Source organism: Orcinus orca, chromosome 16 (genome assembly GCF_937001465.1).
Source record: "Orcinus orca chromosome 16, mOrcOrc1.1, whole genome shotgun sequence".
NCBI classification, from domain to species: domain Eukaryota; kingdom Metazoa; phylum Chordata; class Mammalia; order Artiodactyla; family Delphinidae; genus Orcinus; species Orcinus orca.
The window spans coordinates 67,661,298-67,680,248 of NC_064574.1; the positions used below are offsets into that span (position 1 = coordinate 67,661,298).

General features: G+C 48.8%; 1 protein-coding gene across 1 annotated transcript; it reads left to right on the forward strand.

Annotated features, from left to right (window-relative positions):
- The first annotated feature begins 6,163 nt into the window (after nucleotides 1-6,163).
- On the forward strand, nucleotides 6,164-18,850 carry PLK1 (polo like kinase 1). The gene is made up of 10 exons (XM_004268581.4): nucleotides 6,164-8,878; nucleotides 9,557-9,725; nucleotides 10,492-10,636; nucleotides 11,633-11,726; nucleotides 13,077-13,296; nucleotides 16,259-16,414; nucleotides 17,380-17,457; nucleotides 17,659-17,813; nucleotides 17,917-18,099; nucleotides 18,349-18,850. Exons 1-10 carry the CDS (start codon nucleotides 8,471-8,473, stop codon nucleotides 18,553-18,555), a joined length of 1,815 nt encoding a protein of 604 aa, XP_004268629.1. The 5' UTR covers nucleotides 6,164-8,470; the 3' UTR covers nucleotides 18,556-18,850.
- The last annotated feature ends 101 nt before the right edge of the window (nucleotides 18,851-18,951 follow it).

Consider the following 18,951-nt stretch of genomic DNA (forward strand, 5'->3'; position numbering starts at 1 on the left):
CCTGGGTGCAGGGAACAGGTTGAACAATTGACTTGTGAGCCTCCTGTTGACCGATTCTGTTTCACGTGGCTGCACAGGGCCCTTGTGGTTGGTTGGGATCTGTGGTGGCTTCTGAATTAGTCACTTCTGCATGAGCCAGTTCACTTAGAGCCGAGGCCACAGTGCCTTTCTTAGTGACTCTGGCCCATCTGGGTGATGACAGACTTGAAATGAATCAGACAAACATTGCTCCTATTAACACATCCTTGGAAGTTTCTCAGCTATAAAGCAGCGATCCTGATGGCTAGGGAAGCCTCCCTTGGTGTCTTGGTCTGGCTGGTGTGAGCCCACAGTGTGTCCAGAACGTGGAGCTCCAGCCACGTTCTGACTCACCCTAAGCCATTTGCCAGGAGAGATTGCATCTAACAAAACTAGGGGGTCATATCTAGCTGACTGATATCCTATAGGTAGCTGCTGTGGAGCTGCAAGACCCTTGAAATGGCATTGGCAATATTGGAGCAATGTGTTCAGAGGCCTGGTTATTTCAGAACAGGTGTCAGCAAAATGTCCTGCCAGCTTGGACCAGTTCCCATAAGTCCATGATCACTGAAACACTTCTAGAGCCCCAGTGATGGGACTGTGTTTTTGTAGAATGTGTACTTGCTGCCCCTTGGGGCTAGGAGGGGGGCGCCCTGACCACAGGCTACATCACTCATTTATTCATTTAACAAATACTGAGTGTCAGGCACTGCCCTAGTGGAGAATGAGACAGAGCCAGTCCCTGCCCATAGGGATCTTACAGCTTAGCCCAGAAAACAAAACAGAGTTCTCTGATGGAGGCCTGAGGGGCCCTTCTTGAGGGTCACCATAGTGGTGAAGAGTGTGGATGCTGGGGGCAGCAGATCAAATCCCACCCTGCTGTTTTCTAGCCTTGTGACTTTGGGCAAGTTATCTCACCTTGTGGAACCTCAGATTTCTCATCCTTAAAATGGGGAAGATGTGTAGGGGTCATTATGATGCTTAAATGCATTCGTACATGAGACGCATGAGTACGGGCTCCGGGTAAGCACTCAGTAAATGGTAGTTATGACTACTATTATTAGGAATGATACACCTTATAGTATACTGGGTGTACTATACTATTAGGTATACCTTATACTATTGATATTATTAGAAAGTGAAACTATTGTATAAGGTGCAGCATTCCTATATATATATTTTTTTTTTTAATTAAAAGTGAAATTAAGACCATCTTTCCCTTTATAATCAGTTCACCAGAAAGAGGAGTTGGGAAAAAGAATTGACCCTTCCTTGCTTTGCATCTATGGGGTGCCAGGCACTTATTAGAAAACATTTACTCCTCCCAACTGTCAAAAAAGTAGGGATTTTTACAGCCCGTTATACAGACAAGGGAGCCGATCTTCAGAGAGGTTAAGTAAATTTGCCCAATGTCACACAGCTAATAAATGGCTGAGCTGGAATCAAAGCCAAGTCTTTCTTTTTTTTTTTTTTTTTTTTTTTTTTGCGGCATGCGATCCTCTCACTGTTGTGGCCTCTCCCATTGCGGAGCACAGGCTCCAGACGCGCAGGCTCAGCGGCCATGGCTCACGGGCCTAGGCGCTCCGCGGCATGTGGGGTCTTCCCGGACCGGGGCATGAACCCGTGTCCCCTGCATCGGCAGGCGGACTCTCAACCACTGCGCCACCAGGGAAGCCCCAAAGCCAAGTCTTATCTGACTGCAAAGTCCATGTTTTATGCAGCAAAGCACTTGGCCCTGAGGACTGCACTTTCTGCTCTGTCAGTGTTAGTCCTTTGCTTTCCTGAAGTTTTTGCTGGCGGGTTGGCCACACCTGCTTTCATTATGCACTCTGACTTGGACCCTGAAGTAAGAAGAGGTAGCACAGGACATCCTGCTTCCCCGAGGAGACTAAATAGCTTGTTCTGTATCTCCAAGGCCATTGGGCATCAGGCACATGGTTCATGCATATGAAAATCATTCAAGAAAGAGAGACACAGGAATGGAGTCCACACCTCTGACTTTCAAACCTTAGGTCTGAAGCCCGTGGGTTTTCTTGGCCCTGCCAACTTGTCTCTTCAGCTGCATTCATCTCAGCCTTTGGTGTCTGCTGGGTGCACTTTCTGATTTTTGGTGGAAGTAGCAAGAGCCTGAGGTAGCAGTATGGCCAGAGGAGAGGGGAGAACAAGAAAATATGAGAGACCCAGGAACTGAAAAGTCCTGTTGAAGACTCTTTTTTTTTTTTTTTTTCTGTTGAAGACTCTTGAGCTTCCTGGGAATAGGTACAGGTTCTTTTTATTTCAGTAGTAATAATAATAATAATAACAACAACAACAGCCATGTGCTTGGTATTGTTTGAAGTACTGTCCTCATAGAATCTCTTCACAAAAACCCTAGGAGATAGGCATGTCATCTCCTAGTTGGAATCCTAGGAGATGGGCACAGTAATTATCCCCATTTTATAGACCTGGAAATTGAGGCACAGAGAGGTTAAGTCACTTGCCTGAAGTCACACAGCGTTTGAACCCAGGGTTTCTTAAGTTCATGAGCTTAACCAACACATCGTATTTGCTTTTTGGTAGGAGTGAATGAGCAAGTGAGCGAGTGAACCAAATGAGTCTGGGATTTGGTTCTTGCCAGAACAACAAGGCCCTGAGAGGCAGTGTACAGACAGGTGTGCTTTGGAGTCAGCAGAGTTGGGTTGTAATTCAAGCTCTGCTATCTCCTGGCTACATGACCTTGGGCAGGTAACCTAATGTACAAGTGCTCATTTCCTCATCTTCAAATGGGAGTAGTAATCCTTTTCTTCTAGGGTCTTTGTATGGCTTAAATTAGATCATCTCTGTAAAGCTCTTAGCCCCGTGCCTGACGTATAGTAAGTCCATAGGGCTCACTGTTAGTAGTAGTATTACTGGTACCATGCAAATAGATTGTATTAACATGGCACACTTGCAGCTATATAAAATTGAAAGTCCATGTTGACAAGGACTAGAAGGGAATATGAAAACAGCTGTTAAAGGATGAAAGGGAATTAAAGTTTCTTCAATGCTTCATCATTTTTTTAGTAAATGTTCCTAAATGGAATAAATAAAACATACATGCAGTGGGTACTCAACAGGCCTTTGAATGTATGCATGAAAAACAGTCTAACTTTAAAAAATTTTTAAATTTTGTTCGGCTGCGCTGCATGGCTTGCGGGACCCTAGTTCCCCGACCAGGGAGCGAACCCACATCCTCAGCAGTGAAAGTAGAGTCCCAACCACTGGACCACCAGGGAGTTCCCTGACTTTTTTTTAATTGGTTGAATCCATTCCTTATAAATCATACCTTATGATAGTGGATACCCTTGAGGCGTTGTAATTGAAAGGGGGCCTGTGCAGAAAAGAGTTAACACTGCAGGCCTGTAATGATAGCCCTATAAATGCTGAATTTCCTACTAGGGGTTTGTGTAAATTTGCAATGAGAGAAAAAGGGAAGTTTTTAAAAAATGGCTTTGTATTTTGTGGTTCTTGTATCTGGATATATGATAAAATTGATTTAAAATGTTACATGCTTATAATTTCATAAATGCTAGAGGAACCATCTCAAACATGCAAAAATGAAGAAGGTATTGGTGGGGTACAGCTTCCTTGCTTTTACCATCAAGGGGTGGGTTGGAATTTAAATTCTTTGGGTGTTAGAACTAGGACAAGTCTCTGTAACTGATGATTTTTCCTATGATTTGTGTCTGTTCGAGCCTCTGGAAAGAGGGTGACAACATGAAAGGAGAGGCAGTCTCTGGATGGAAATACACATTTGGATTTTGAAAAAGCAGTTAAATTGATAATAAGCCGTGTTGAAATCAAATATCTGACCCTTAGAGCCTGATGGCTGTCCAGTTTGATGTGCATGTTTTTGAGTGGGTCAGTTTGGACTCTGAGACTGACAAGATAAAAAGGAAGCCTTGCTTGTCACTTGGACTTGGACCGTGGCTGTTCGGCACTGCAGCACGCCTTTGCTGGTCCTGAAAGCACCTGGCTTGATTGGAATCCCAAATTCACTGATCCTAATTGCTTGGACCTGACTCTAAGCTGAAACCTGACCCTGGCTGTCATGCAGTTTCAGCCGCAGCAGGAGGTGTGCTGCGCTGAAAGCAGACCCAGGCTCCGTGAACAGGACTCAGACCCTGGGACCACTGGAGATTACGACCCCTTCTGTGGAGCTCTAAACGATGAAAATATACATCGTGGATGCTGGCTGCACCAGCTGGGTCACATACAATACCCGTAGGAAGGGGCCTGTTCTCTGATGGGACCATCTAAAATCAAACTGCTGATCAGCTCTTTACATCTAATGCAGAGGCTAATTGCATCCTAACTTGTGATCCCTACCACAGTCTGCAAGTTGGAGGAGGGCACGTCACAGGGACTTCCACCCCTCTGCCTGCTTTTGACAGATCAGACTCTGGGCCTTCTCTGGGGAGCAGCTCACTGCTGTTGATTTGTGTGTTTGGCGTTCTGGATTAGCTGCAACTTTACTGCGATGGGCTGATAGCCTTACTCTACCTCCTCACGTTTCCCTCTCTACACACACCTTAGTAAGGTAGATGGATTATTCAGATGTATCCGTCTCTGGAAAGGGATTGATCTTTTCTACGCTTTCTCTGGATAAAAGGGGTGGGAGGTTATATAAACCCACTTTGAAATGTTTTAAATTCAGGATTTCACCCTCTGTTAGTTTGCTAGGGCTGCCATAACAAAGTAGCACAGACTGGATGGCTTAAACAATAGAAACGTATTTTCTCTGAGTTCTAGAGGCTAGACATCCAAGAGCAGGAGTTGGCACGTTTCTCCTAAGGCCCCTCTCCTTGGCTTGCAGCTGGCAGCCTTTTCACTGTGTCTTCACATGGTTGCCCCTCTGTGAGTGTCTGTGTCTTAATCTCTTCTTATAAGAACACCAGTCATATTGGATTAGGGCCCACCCAGATGACCTTATTTTACTTTAATCACCTCTTGAAAGGCCATATCTCCAAATACAGTCACATTCTATACTGGACGTTAGGGTTTCAACATATAAATTTGGGGAAAACACAATTCAGTCCATAACATATCCTGATCAATTCCTGAATATCTTTCTGGTTAAACTGTATTAAAATATTTATCTGCAAAAATATTCTGTACCTCTTGCATACAGGTCTCTGGATGAAAGGCCTGGATGAGAATAAGAGATGATTGAAAAAATGTAAAGTTAGGATTGCTGATCTGCGGGGCATGCTGATTTTGAAACAATGAGAAAAAACAGAACCTGGCAGCTAGGGAGCTTTGGGGAAGTGGCGGGGTGGTGGGGGAGTGGGTGGCGGGGGGGGGCATTTATGATCTTTGTTTCTCAGAAACAAAGGAAAAGGAAAGCTCCCAGTGCTGCCTTTCCATGAACGAAAGGCATAACTGAGATCCATATTGCAGGTTGGTCTCACCCTTTTGTATGGGGTCCTACTGATAATAATTTTGCTCTAAAGTGGATTTGGCCCTTAAGGGCCAAGGAGGTGGACTGTGCAGAAGAGAGCTAATCAAGCAGGCCTGAGACTGCTCTCCTTAGAAAGACCTGCTCACAATGTTGGCCCTGGCTGGCATCTGGGTTCTTGGATTTCAGGAGGGTTCTCACCATTCCCTAAATGATAAGAGTTGCTCACAGGGCCTAAACTGTGCAAACAATGTGGTTGATGCTGCATACCTGCTTTCCTTCCAGGAATGTGGAATTTTGGTGTGTGCTAGGCAGAGGGTGCCTACGTGACCAGCCCCTAGAAAAGTCCTGGGCATTGAGTCTCTAATGAGCTTCCCTGGTAGATAACATTTCACACATGTTGTCACAGTCATTGCTGGAGGAATTAATTGTGTCCTGTGTGACTCCACTAAAAAAAGACTTTGGGAAACTTGTGCCTGGTTTCCCCTGGATCTTGCCCTATACACATTTTCCCTTTGCTGATTTTGCTTCATAGCCTTTTGCTGTAATAAATCATAGCCATCTGTGAGTAGGACTATATGCTGAGTCCTGTGGGTCTTCTAGTGAATCATTGAACTGGGGGTAGGTAATCTTGGGGTACCCCAACACAGGGCACAAGGGGGACTTCTGGCGTGTTGGTCGTGTTCTCTTTCTCAGTCTGGGTGCTGTTTACATGGGGTGTGTTCAGTTTATGAAAATTCACTGAGCTGTCCCATTAAGATATGTATAGGGACTTCCCTGGTGGTCCAGTGGTTAAGACTGCACGCTTCCAATGCAGGGGGCCCGGGTTCGACCCCTGGCCAGGGAACTAGATCCCGCATGCCCAACTGAGCTGACATGCCGCAACTAAAGTCCCCCCATGCCGCGACTAAAGATCCCTCTTGCCGCAACTAAAGAGATCCTGCATGCCGCAGCGAAGATCCCTCGTGCTGCAACTAAGACCTGGTGCAGCCAAATAAATAAATTTTTTTTTTTTTGGCGGTACGCGGGCCTCTCACTGTTGTGGCCTCTCCCGTTGCAGAGCACAGGCTCCAGACGCGCAGGCTCAGTGGCCATGGCTCACGGGCCCAGCTGCTCCGCGGCATGTGGGATCCTCCCGGACCGGAGCACAAACCCACGTCCCCTGCATAGGCAGGTGGACACTCAACCACTGCGCCACCAGGGAAGCCCTAGTGTACTTTTTTTGTACATAGATTCAACTTTATAAAAAGATAAAAGAGGATATTACACACTACAGGGATAAAAAAATCATAATTTTATTTATTTTTTTGGCAGCACTGCAGAGCATGTGGAACTTCCCCAACCAGGGATCAAACACATATGCTCCCTGTAGTGGAAGTGTGGAGCCTTAACCACTGGACCACAGGGGAAGTCCAATAACTTAGTTTTAAAAAACAACTTGCTTTTATTTAGAAAACATTTTAATCACCCCTTTTTACCAGGCATTGTCCTGAGAGCTTAGGACATGGGGTAGGAAAGAGGTCTTCATTGCCTCTCAGTTTATTGGGAGTCAGATAAAGAGATACTTGTAATATGGTTGACTTTTGCTGAGTCCTAGCAAAGACACCATTGGACGCTACAGAGCTGCTAACCTGGGTAATTCTCAGGGTTACCATTCCAGTATCTACGGAAGCCAGACAGACAAATGGGCAAAGAGGGGTAACAGGGAACTGTGACAAATTGGGAAGGTAAGTAGGCATAGAGTTGCCACAGCTAATGGTTTTTCTTAAGGAAAAACCACAAATCTTAATTTTTATGTGAGCTCTCTTGATTTTTTTTTTTTTTTTTTTTTTTTTTTTGCGGTACTTGGGCCTCTCAGTGTTGTGGCCTCTCCCGTTGCGGAGCACAGGCTCCGGACGCGCAGGCTCAGCGGCCATGGCTCACGGGCCCAGCCCCTCCGTGGCACGTGGGATCTTCCCAGACCAGGGCTCGAACCTGTGTCCCCTGCATCGGCAGGCGGACTCTCAACCACTGCGCCACCAGGGGAGCCCAGCTCTCTTGATTTTTAAGTCCTGTAAATGAATCCAAATTTTAAAAAGTGGGAGGCCAAACAAAACACCTCTGCAGGCCAAATTTGGCCTTGGCCTACCAGTTTGCCAGGGATTCTGCCAACCAACCATCCTTCCCCTCTTACCGAACAATTGAGGGTCCACTGTTTTAGGCACTGGGAAATAGAACAGTGAGCCAGCCAGACAACTGTCTTGCAGAATGGCCTGGGGGCAGGGGTGGGGGAGGGTGGTGTCTGGTACTGTGCCCTTCAAACTTCAGTATGTGTGGGAATCACTGGGTAGATTCTGAATTGGGAGGTCTGCGTTGAGGCCTGAATCTTGGCCTTTCTAACAACAAGCTCCCAGGTGATGGTGATGCTAGTCTTCCCTGCTGTTATTTGAAGGAGGGGAGTAGGGAATTTGTCTTGAAGGTGCATTTGCCTGGCAAGCATCCTCTTTTTACTTAGATTTTAGTTTATTGGGGTGACTTGGAAGAGAGTTGATGACCTCGGAGGTGGGTACTCGGGCTCTGCTAGCTATCTCTTGGCGCTGCCAGGTCTCTGTTCTCAGAGTTTATAATCTAGAAGGTGGCGTGAGGGGTGGAGGAAGGTGCTAGGAAAAGCTTCCTGGAGGAGGTGCTTGTGAACTGCAGGAGCTCCCCGGCCGCCAAGAAAGGGAAAAACCTTTAACTCCCCCCCTGCTGGGGCTGGGTCTCGGCGTCCCCGCACCGGGTTTGGTTTCCCAGGCATCCCACGTGTCTTCGGTCCGCGAGTCCCTGTCAATCAAGCTTCTCCCCCAGGGGCTGGGTACGGGTTTAAAGGCGGCTGCAGTGCAGAGAGCTCCCAGAATGCCGCGCGGCGGGCGGGTTTGGATTTTAAATCCCCGCGGCCAATCAGTAGCGCGTAGGCTTTTGTAACGTTCCCGGCGCCGCGTTTGAATTCGAGGAGGAGCAGAGCCCTGCCAAGCCTCTGCCCAGACCTTGCTAGGTCCGCTAAGCAATTCCGGGAACATGAGTGCGGCGGCAACTGCAGGGAAGCTGGCGCGGGCACCAGCCGATCCAGGGAAAGTCGGGGTCCCTGGAGTTGCAGCTCCCGGAGCCCCGGCGGCTGCCCCGCCGGCGAAAGAGATCCCGGAGGTCCTAGTAGACCCGCGCAGCCGGCGGCGCTATCTGCGGGGCCGCTTTCTGGGAAAGGGTGGCTTTGCCAAGTGCTTCGAGATCTCGGACGCGGACACTAAAGAGGTGTTTGCGGGCAAGATCGTGCCTAAGTCGCTGTTGCTCAAACCGCACCAGAAGGAGAAGATGTCCATGGAGATATCCATTCACCGTAGCCTCGCTCACCAGCACGTCGTCGGCTTCCACGGCTTTTTCGAGGACAACGACTTTGTGTTCGTGGTGTTGGAGCTCTGCCGCCGGCGGGTGAGTGTCGCTGCTGGGGGACTGGAGCTGCCTGGGGACCGGGGTTGGGGCGCCCGCACCCGGAGCTGCTGGGGAGGAGGTGCTGGGAACCTCGAGCTGGGGATGGAGAAGGTCTCGGGGAAAGAGGTGCTTAGCACTTGGGGCCTCTAGGAGAGGGGGTGCCGGTTAAGTGGAGCCCGGGTCAGGTTGGCTCTAGGGAAGGCGGCTCCCGGACGCTGGGAGTTGGGCTGAGTGGGGGAGGTGCGGGTCGCGGGAGAACCCTGCTAATGGACGCCAGGGCTTCCGGAGTTGCTAGGTAAGGGGTGCTGTGGACCCGAACCTCCGGAGTGGGGTTGGGTCAGGCAGAAAGTAGTTGGAGCCAGACTTAGTAGCTTCGGGGAGGAGAGGGGTCAGGAAAGGGATCTGCTGCTGCGAAGAGGCCCGGGGCAGGGATACAGGGGACTCTGAGCTTCCGGAGTGGGCTGAGAGAGGGGTCCCAGGTAAGGGACTTGGGAGGGAGCTGGTGGGAGAGGGGGTGCTATGAACGGTTGTGGCCTGGCTTAGGGGAGAGTCTACATCGTAGTTGTCCTGGAGAAGGAATGGGCGGTAGGGTCCTGGGCTGCCTTCACCTAATGACACCCCCTCCCTGCCTTGGGCCTGAGTACCCACTCCCCACTCCTCCTTCCCTCCCCCGCCCAGTCTCTCCTGGAGCTGCACAAGCGGAGGAAAGCACTCACCGAGCCCGAGGCCCGCTACTATCTGCGTCAGATTGTCCTTGGCTGCCAGTACCTGCATCGAAACCGCGTTATTCACAGAGATCTCAAGTTGGGCAACCTCTTCCTGAACGAGGATCTGGAGGTGAAAATAGGTGAGGAGCTGGGCCTGCAGAGACACTTGACACTACGCTCTATGGGAATGAGGAGGAGCTGGGAGAGAGGGAGGGAGAGAGGAAGTTGGAAGGAGACAAGGGAGGGAGGAAGAGGATGGTAGGAAGTCTGGGCTGTTGATTGCCTCTAGAAGCCTCTCTTTAGTACAGAAATTTAGAACAAAGAGCCAAAAGCCAGTGGCTTGCCTGCAGATGCAGTTTTGGTTGTGTGTGCTCTCCTATACAGTATTATTTTAAAAAAAAAAAAAAGGATTTGAATTTGTTTTCATTTTTTTAAATCGGGAGACATGATTTTGAATTTGGGGCTCCTTTTAAACAGTTGGGTGCTCCAGCAGTACAGGGGCAGCTCTTTGTCGGACTGAAAAGCAGCTGTTCCCTTTAGGTGACCTCTGCTTTGTCACAATCCCCACCCCTCCCTATCACTTCCTCACAAACTTGCCAAGTAGCCATCTTGACATTTACTTGCTTAATCCCTGAAGGCATGTGACTTTTGCTATCCCTACCAGTTCCCTTTTAGAAGCAAAGCCCTCCTTTCTAAGGGAGGGGGTGAGGAGGGTCTCTGGGAGGCCCCTCCCTGGGGCTAGCATGGTGGGAGGATTCCTGAGCACGCCTTGCTGCACACAAGAACTAGAGGCTTGAGGGATCAAACTTCCCTGGTTCTTGATGGTTACACCTGAACCAGCTGTCCGCATTGACAGATGACAGAGGCTAGCATCTGAGTCCCCCCCTCTTCCTCCCTCTGTCCCAGGGGATTTTGGACTGGCAACCAAAGTCGAGTATGACGGGGAACGGAAGAAGACCCTGTGCGGGACTCCTAATTACATAGCTCCTGAGGTGCTGAGCAAGAAAGGGCACAGTTTCGAGGTGGACGTGTGGTCCATTGGGTGTATCATGTAAGTTGGGAGTTGTCTCAGGACCCACCCAGCCTCAGCAGAGGCCTTTTTGGATGTCTCACCTGGCAGACCTTATCCTGTAGACCTTTCTGCCTTTGGGAAGGCTGCTCCAGAGGACAGACTGATCCAAAAGGAAGCCTCATTTCCATATCTTTTCTTCTCACTGGTGTATCCTTTAGGATTCCTGCAGCCTGGGCCATGGGTCTGGGGAATGGGGGAGGGAAGGTCTCCACAAACTTGCTCTAGTCCCTTGCTATTCAAAATATGGCAGACCAGCATCATCATCACCTAGGAACTTGTTAGAAACACAGAATCTCAGGACCCAGGCTGACTGGGTCAGAATCTGGATTTTAAGACCCTTGAGCTTTTCCATGCACAATAAAGTAGTAGCACCACTGATCTAGGAAGCAGCAGTGGGTGGGAGGAGTTAGGCCAGGAGTTATAGCTGGCAGGAGGAGGTCCTGTGGTCTGTCTGGATCAAGGCCATCAGAGGTGGGTGGGTGGTAGGCAGAGAGTTGGGCCTGTTCAGGTGTCACCCCTTTCATGGTCGCCCTGGGTACTGGAGAGTTAGAAATGAGTTGTCGCAGTGGCTTTCCTACTTCACTGCAGTGGAACTTTTTCAAATGAAAACTTGCAGCCTTAAGTACAGAGCTATTAACCGTGGAGCTGCCTCTGTAGGAGCAGGTAGCCCACTTGCTTTGACCTGTTTTATGTTGGCTGGCAGTCTCTGGAGCCGTGCTGTAGTGTAGGCTATAGCAGAAAAGTCACTGGCCCATGAGAACCGAGTCTCATCACCTGTATTCTACTGAGGACTCCTCCCTGCCAGTGTCTTGGCTCCTGGGGCTGTTCAGTGGACTTGCGGACTGTCCTCCGGGACCCGAGAGTCATAGTGAATGTCCAGAAGGTGTCTGACTTCCTTTCTGGCCCTGAGAGGATTCCTCTAGCATCTGGGTTTTGGTTAGGAGCCTTGAGCCAAATCCCTCCTTGTGCTTACAGGTATACCTTGTTAGTGGGCAAACCACCTTTCGAGACCTCCTGCCTAAAAGAGACCTACCTCCGGATCAAGAAGAATGAGTACAGTATTCCCAAGGTGACTAAAAACACTTTAAGTTTGCATTTATTTTATTTAATTTCCCCCCCGCAAAGCTATTTACTGAGCCCAGCCATATCCTGGGGACAGAGGTGGGTCAGTCCTACCCCTAGGGTAGCCATAAGAGCTTTAGAGGGTCCTTGTCTGAAATTGCATACAAAACCTGACGTATGTGCACAAAAGCATTTTTTCTTGGGGAAGAGAGTTTGTAGGTTCTCAAAAGGTTGGGCAGATAAACCAAAAGGTGTGTAAAACAGAGAGCATAAAGGAAGTAGAAGGCAGACAGAGACATGCTGCTTAAGCCTTGAAAGTGGACTGTCTTGATTCAGATGGGCCCTGCCACTTAGCACCCAGATCGCAATAGACAGATGGCCTGAATCTTCTGAGCTGCAGTTTCCCATCTATAAAATGGAGTCCTTACCCCAGAGCACCTTGCACACAATAAGCGCTCACAGAATTGCGAACTGCTGTGCTTCGTGACCACCAGCATGAGTGCATTGAGAGGGATAGCCTGCAGCAACCTGGCGTACGGCTGCTTTCCAGTTTGGTGTCTTTGCCTTGTGTGAAGCCAAGAGCCCTGTCTCCATAAGGACAGATGGACTGAATCTGTCATAAAGGGTCACTTATTGGACAGAGCAGAGTGGTTCCGAGTGTGGGTGTTGGCAGCTGACTATGCCCCCGTGTGGGTGCTGGCTCTACCATTCATAGGGGTGTGTTCTCAGGCACTTAACCTCTCTGTGCCTCAGTTTCCCCATCTGCAAAAGAGGGATGGTGATAGAGATCTTCACCCCCTGGGTGTTTCTGTGAGGGTTAAATGAGCTAATAGATATGAAGTGCTTAGAATATTTTGCTGGCACATAGTAAGTGCATAGTTGATGCTAGAATATTAGTGTGCATTTGACCTGCACTGGGTTTGATCTCCTCACCAGGGCAGCAAGCTTGGTGCTGTGTCCCCATTTTATAGATGAATTTACAAAGGCCCAGAAAGTTGGGTTAGTTGTCACAGCCAGTATTAAGGGACAGAAGTGGGACTTAAAACAGGTCATTATGACTTCGAAGCCTGTGTTCTCAAGTGCTGCTCTAGTGGTGAGCAACTTGAATTATGCAAGAGCAAATTTTGGGAAAAAGTGACCTCAAGAGGAAGGAGAAATTGTCATTCTCACAACTTAGGTTGACACTTGTGAACTCAGTAAAGCTGCTAGTGGAAATTTGGCACCCCACATCCCCACCAGACTCAACTGCTGAACATGGCATATTTGAGGCCGGGGCCGGGGCTGCAGCTTCTTTGTGGCAGTGCTGCATTCGGGTCCCCCACCACATCCTACTTACGTCTCTCCCTCTCTGCTCCAGCACATCAACCCCGTGGCCGCCTCCCTCATCCAGAAGATGCTTCAGACAGATCCCACTGCCCGTCCAACCATTCAGGAGCTGCTCGATGACGAGTTTTTCACTTCTGGCTATATCCCTGCCCGCCTCCCCATCACCTGCCTCACCATTCCGCCCAGGTTTTCAATTGCTCCCAGTAGCCTGGACCCCAACAGCCGGAAGCCTCTCACTGTTCTCAATAAAGGTAAACCGGGGTCTGGGTAGACCCCAAGAGAGCCTAGGCCTCAGGTGTGTGAATGGATGGTCCCCATAGCTCAGGTGTGTGGTAAGACAGGCCCCAGTCCTTGAATACGTGGTCCCCATCCTCATGTGGCAAAATGCCCTTCCCCACAGCCCTGTCAGGAAAGACAGACCTTACCATGGTGGAATCAGACCCGTCATGCCCCAAAAGAAGAGAGTGGCTGAACGCCATGCCTGAAAAATTTGTATTTAAAAAAAAATTGCTAATATCACCTTGCATGGTTCTTTGGGAAAAAATGTTGAAATTTTTCAGGTGTACACATAGAGCACAATGCAGTAGACCCCACATCCCCACCAGACTCAACACTTATCAAGATTTGTCATGTTTGCTCCATCACTCCTTTTTTGTTCCTTTGAAGTATTTTTGAAGTTAATCCCAGACATCTTGTCATTTTACCCCATAAACTTCAGTATGCATCTCTTTAAAAGGATGGACATTTTCTTACAAAACCACATCCCATTGTTTGGGTTGTCATTGTTTCTAGATCTCTTCAGAGAACAGAATTAGGAAATACATAATTGGGAAGGGGGCGGGGACCTTGAATTTACGCTGCTATTTCTGATTCACACTTTTTGAACATTTTATTTTGATATTGTTTCAAATTATGAAAAGTGAGAATAGATAAAAACTTCCTGTATCTTGTTCCCCCTTTTCTCCACCAATTAACATTTTTCTACATTTACTTTATCTCTCTCATATATATATCTAAATTTCTTTTCCCAAACCATCTGATAGTAAGTTGTACACATTCTGGCCTTTACTACTTAATACTTCAGTGTATATTTTCTAAAAACAATTCTTTTACATAACCACAGCACAGGACACAGTTATCAAGTTCAGGAAATTTAACATTGATGAAACTTCTCTTACAGCAATCTTTTTCTTCACTGTGAAGTTACTACTTTAATTTTCTTTTGGTAATTTATAAGTCTCTGATTTAAATATAATATTATAGAATTTTTACTTCATTAATTTTATACTTGTTTTTTTTTTGTGGTACGCGGGCCTCTCACTGTTGTGGCCTCCCCCGTTGCGGAGCACAGGCTCCGCAGGCTCAGCAGCCATGGCTCACGGGCCCAGCCACTCCGCGGCATGTGGGATCTTCCCAGACCGGGGCATGAACCCGTGTCCCCTGCATCGGCAGGCGGACTCTCAACCACTGTGCCACCAGGGAAGCCCCTATACTTGTATTTTTTTCCCTTACATTATATACATGAATTTTCAACATCTATAAACTATGTTATGAAATGATGTTTATTTTCTTGCAGTTCTATTTGTCTTTGGAATATATTTCACTTGAAAAAAAAAGTGCCACTTGAAAAACTTTATTTCTCTGTGTGGATATAGCACCAATTTAATATATGAGTTCATTTGTTTCAGTTATAATACTGCTATTTTAAGGATTACTTTTTTCTTTAGGCTTTAATTTTTGATATTTTCACTGGTTATATTACTATTCCCTTTGATTGGTGATCACTTGGTTAAGGTGGTACCTCCAGTGCAGAGTTACTGTTTTTCCTTTTGTGATTAATTAATACCTTGTGAGGAGTTAATTTGAAAGGATTCTATCTCTTCTCAGACTTTAGCCTACTGATTTTAGCATCCATGGTGGATCTTGCCTGCAGCAGTTATTACTGTGGTATTCTAATGGTGACTTTTCTCCTTTTCTTGTTCCTTCTACATCCATTAATTGGAGTTCTCCTGTAAGGAAGAGCTGTCACTTCTCCCCATTTATTTATTTGGTTATTTGTGTCAGTATGGACTCATGGATATTTAATCTTGGAGCTATAATGTAATATTGTTATTTTAAGGATTGCTTTTCTTTTCTTTTGGTTTTAATTTTTGAACATAAAGCATTCTTCAAAACGTAGCCAAAATAAGGGTGAAATTTTTTTGGAATACATAAATCCCCATTTATTCATCATCTGTTTTCAATAATTACCAACATTTGCCCATACTTGTTTTTATCTTTTCCACCTTCCCCTTTTTTTGGCTAGAGGTTTCTTTGTTTGTTTGTTTTTTGTGTTTTTTTTTTTTGGCGGTGCTGTATGGCTTGCGGGATCTTACTTCCCCAACCAGGGATTGAACCTGGGCCCCGGCAGTGAAAGCACTGAGTCCTAACCACTGGACCTCCAGGGAGCTCCCTTGCTAGAGTTTTTAAAGCAAGTCCCAAATATGTTATTATTCCACACTTAAGTCCTTATCACAGCATAGAGTTTTTCAATTGAAAATTCATATCTTTAAATATCTTAAGAATTTCATATTACACAAGGAAAACTAGCACATGTTGGTGGGGAAAGAAACATTTAAGCCTAAAGACAATAAAAATCATCCATGCTTCTACCACCCAAATATAACTGATGTTAAAATTTCAGTGTGTATCTGTCTTTTCAGATTTCAGTCACATGTAAGTACATAAAGCAAATTTTAGGGTGGAAAAAATCTCTTACGTTTTCATTAAATGCCTGCTAAATCCATCTTGCTGATGGGTTGTGATTTACTGAGCCCTTCCATTTTCCTGGATGCAAAAGATGCTTTTAATTCTTGGATTGAAGCCAGGCAGCTCCAAGCTGCTCGTGCCTTCTAGCTGTCTCCCTGAGTGACCAGAGGTGCCCTGCAGGGCCCAGCATTGGGTTAGAGGTCTGAGTGTCCGAAGCTCTATGGCTCTGTGTGGCCATGAGCCTTCCTACAGGGCTTGGCCTGGCCCTGGAGGTACCAATGAGTGGGTACCAGGTGCTGTCACATGAGCAGGGCAGCTGCTGCTCTAATAACCTGGCACCTACCTAAAGCAGTGGCAGCGCAAAGAGCTTTTCTCTGGGGGCAGTACCAGCTGTGGCCGGGGATCCTGGGCCCTCCCAACCTGCGGCCTTTTTGCCCAGCTAATGACTGTTTCATCTCCTTCCAGGCATAGAGAACCCCATGCCGGAGCGTCCCCGGGAAAAAGAGGAGCCAGTGGTGCGGGAGGCCAGCGAGGCGGTCGACTGCCACCTCGGCGACATGCTGCAGCAGCTGCACAGCGTCAACGCCTCCAAGCCCTCAGAGCGGGGGCTGGTGAGGCAAGGTGGGCACTGCGGGCCAGGGCGTCTGGAGAGGGCAGGGAAGTCAGCCCCGGAGTGCCGGTGGCTTGTCCAGGCCCCTGGCTCCGTAATACCTTTACTTCCCCCATTTCCTGTACGTTACAGTGCAAACAAGTTAGCTTACTGGCCCAGGCCCTCCATGGTCAGGCCCCTTCCTTCTTTTTCTGACTCATCTGTTCTGTCTCCACAAGCGTCCCACCTTCCAACACCCCCATGTGCTGCCTGTATACATTGGCACGCACTGTCTCCTCTGCTCAGAGAATCCCTCTGTAGCCTTCAAGACAGTGGAAATAACAGACCCAGATGTGCTCCAGCCTCGGGGCCTTTGCTCTCCCGGCAAGCACTTCCTCCAGATCACTGCAAGGCTCACACTCCCTGCCTTCACGTGTCTGCGCCAGAGTCACCTCCATGATCATCTCCCTGCCCCCACTCCTCTTACTTGCCTCGTTTCTCCACAACACTTCTCATCTAACACATTCTAAAGTTTCCGTATTTGTTTATTGTATTTAAAAGAAGGGATTGTCACATGCACAGAACATAACATTTTCACGTATCTGGGATTGTCTATCTTCTCACAATTTTTTAATCATTTAAAACTCACTGATTTGCACCATGATAGAAGTAACTTACATATTCTGTGAACATTTATTTTGATTGGTCTCTATCCCTAGAGCCAGAATGCAAGCTCAGGGAGGGCTGGGTTTTGTCATTGCTCGCTGCCTGTAACGGTGTCTGGCACACAGCGGGCCTTTGTTAAATGGGTCAGCTGAATGCATGAGTGGACTCGGCGCTCTGCACTGTAACTTTCTGCTTCGGTGCTGCCTGTCTAAGCTTGTTGCTGGCAGAGGCCTCCAGGCCTCTTGACTGAGCTACCTGGTGTGGGCCACCTGAGTGGACCAGAGGGGAAGAGGCTGGTGCTGATCGATCTTCTTGTCTGTTTCTGTCCCAGAGGAGGCTGAGGATCCCGCCTGCATCCCCATCTTCTGGGTCAGCAAGTGGGTGGACTATTCGGACAAGTATGGCCTTGGTACGTTTCTCCCAGCTGTGGCGGTGGCTCAGGTGCCACCTAGCAACCCTTCGAGTTGTTACAGGCTCTTGCCTTTCTTGGCTCCCACGTCCTCTTCTCTCGACACTCTCCTATCTCCATCCCAGGCTCACTAGTCCCAGCCCCTAACGGCCCCCTGCCCCCCATGGCCCCTTTCTGAGGCCTCCCTCCACCTACCGCTAGGGTACCAGCTGTGTGACAACAGCGTGGGAGTGCTCTTCAACGACTCAACACGCCTCATCCTCTACAACGACGGCGACAGCCTGCAGTACATCGAACGTGATGGCACGGAGTCCTACCTCACCGTGAGTTCCCATCCCAACTCCCTGATAAAGAAGGTGAGTGCTGGCTGGCCCGCGTGGGCTGCTGTTGGCCGGGAGTGAGGGCTTTGCCAGGGGACAGGCTCTTAACTCCGGACGCCCTCCCTCACTTTCCAACCAGATCACCCTCCTCAAGTATTTCCGAAACTACATGAGCGAACACTTGCTGAAGGCGGGTGCCAACATCACGCCCCGGGAAGGTGACGAGCTAGCCCGGCTACCCTACCTGCGTACCTGGTTTCGCACCCGCAGCGCCATCATTCTGCACCTCAGTAACGGCTGCGTGCAGATCAACTTCTTCCAGGTGAGCTGCAGCCCTGGAGGGTTGGGGCCGGGTATCTGTGCCTCTTAGTGGCCCACGGCATTGGGTGGGGAGTGGGAGGCACAGGACCTGTCCTTGGCAGCATCAGCAGAAGGGAGTGAAATGCCCCCCACCCCCCCACCATCGACTGGGATATCTTCCCTCTACTCCCGCCAAGGCACACAGGCAGCTGGGAGCTTCAATCACCAGTAACCCCCTGTCCGTCCACCTGCTCCCCTCCTGCCCTCACAGGACCACACCAAACTCATCCTGTGCCCGCTGATGGCTGCCGTGACCTACATCGACGAGAAGCGGGACTTCCGCACGTACCGCCTGAGCCTCCTGGAGGAGTACGGCTGCTCCAAGGAGCTGGCCAGCCGGCTGCGCTACGCTCGCACCATGGTGGACAAGCTGCTGAGCTCACGCTCGGCCACCAACCGCCTCAAGGCCTCCTCGTAGCCCCCCCACCCCCCTGGACTGGCACCCTCCTCCCCCCCACCAGCACCTCGGCCCACGCTGGTTAGATCCCTATTTTATGGGGTGTCCCCCAGCCCTGGGGGCTGGGGTGGAAGCTCCATCATCCCTGCAGGTGGGGCTGCTGTGTAAGTTATTTTTGTACATGTCCCGGTGTGGGTTCTGAGGCCGCTTCCCCTTCCCTCTCAACCTCACCATATGAATTGTACAGAATATTGCTATTGAATTCGGGACTGTCTTTTCCTTGCCTTTATATTACATTAAACATATATGAATCTTCCTTTTTCTTCTTGTGTTCCCCGAGGGGTGCCTGGCACCCGGGTTCCGGCCACACTGTTGCTCTGGTGTCCCTGGCGGCCCAGCCTCTGCTGGTCTTTTCGA

Excerpts from the sequence above, each read along its gene's own strand:
- PLK1 (XM_004268581.4), top strand. The coding sequence starts at position 8,471 with ATGAGTGCGGCGGCAACTGCAGGGAAGCTGGCGCGGGCACCAGCCGAT. Across the intron at positions 8,879-9,556 it reads TGGAGCTCTGCCGCCGGCGG|TCTCTCCTGGAGCTGCACAA; the intron begins GTGAGTGTCGCT and ends TCCCCCGCCCAG. Across the intron at positions 9,726-10,491 it reads GGATCTGGAGGTGAAAATAG|GGGATTTTGGACTGGCAACC; the intron begins GTGAGGAGCTGG and ends CCTCTGTCCCAG.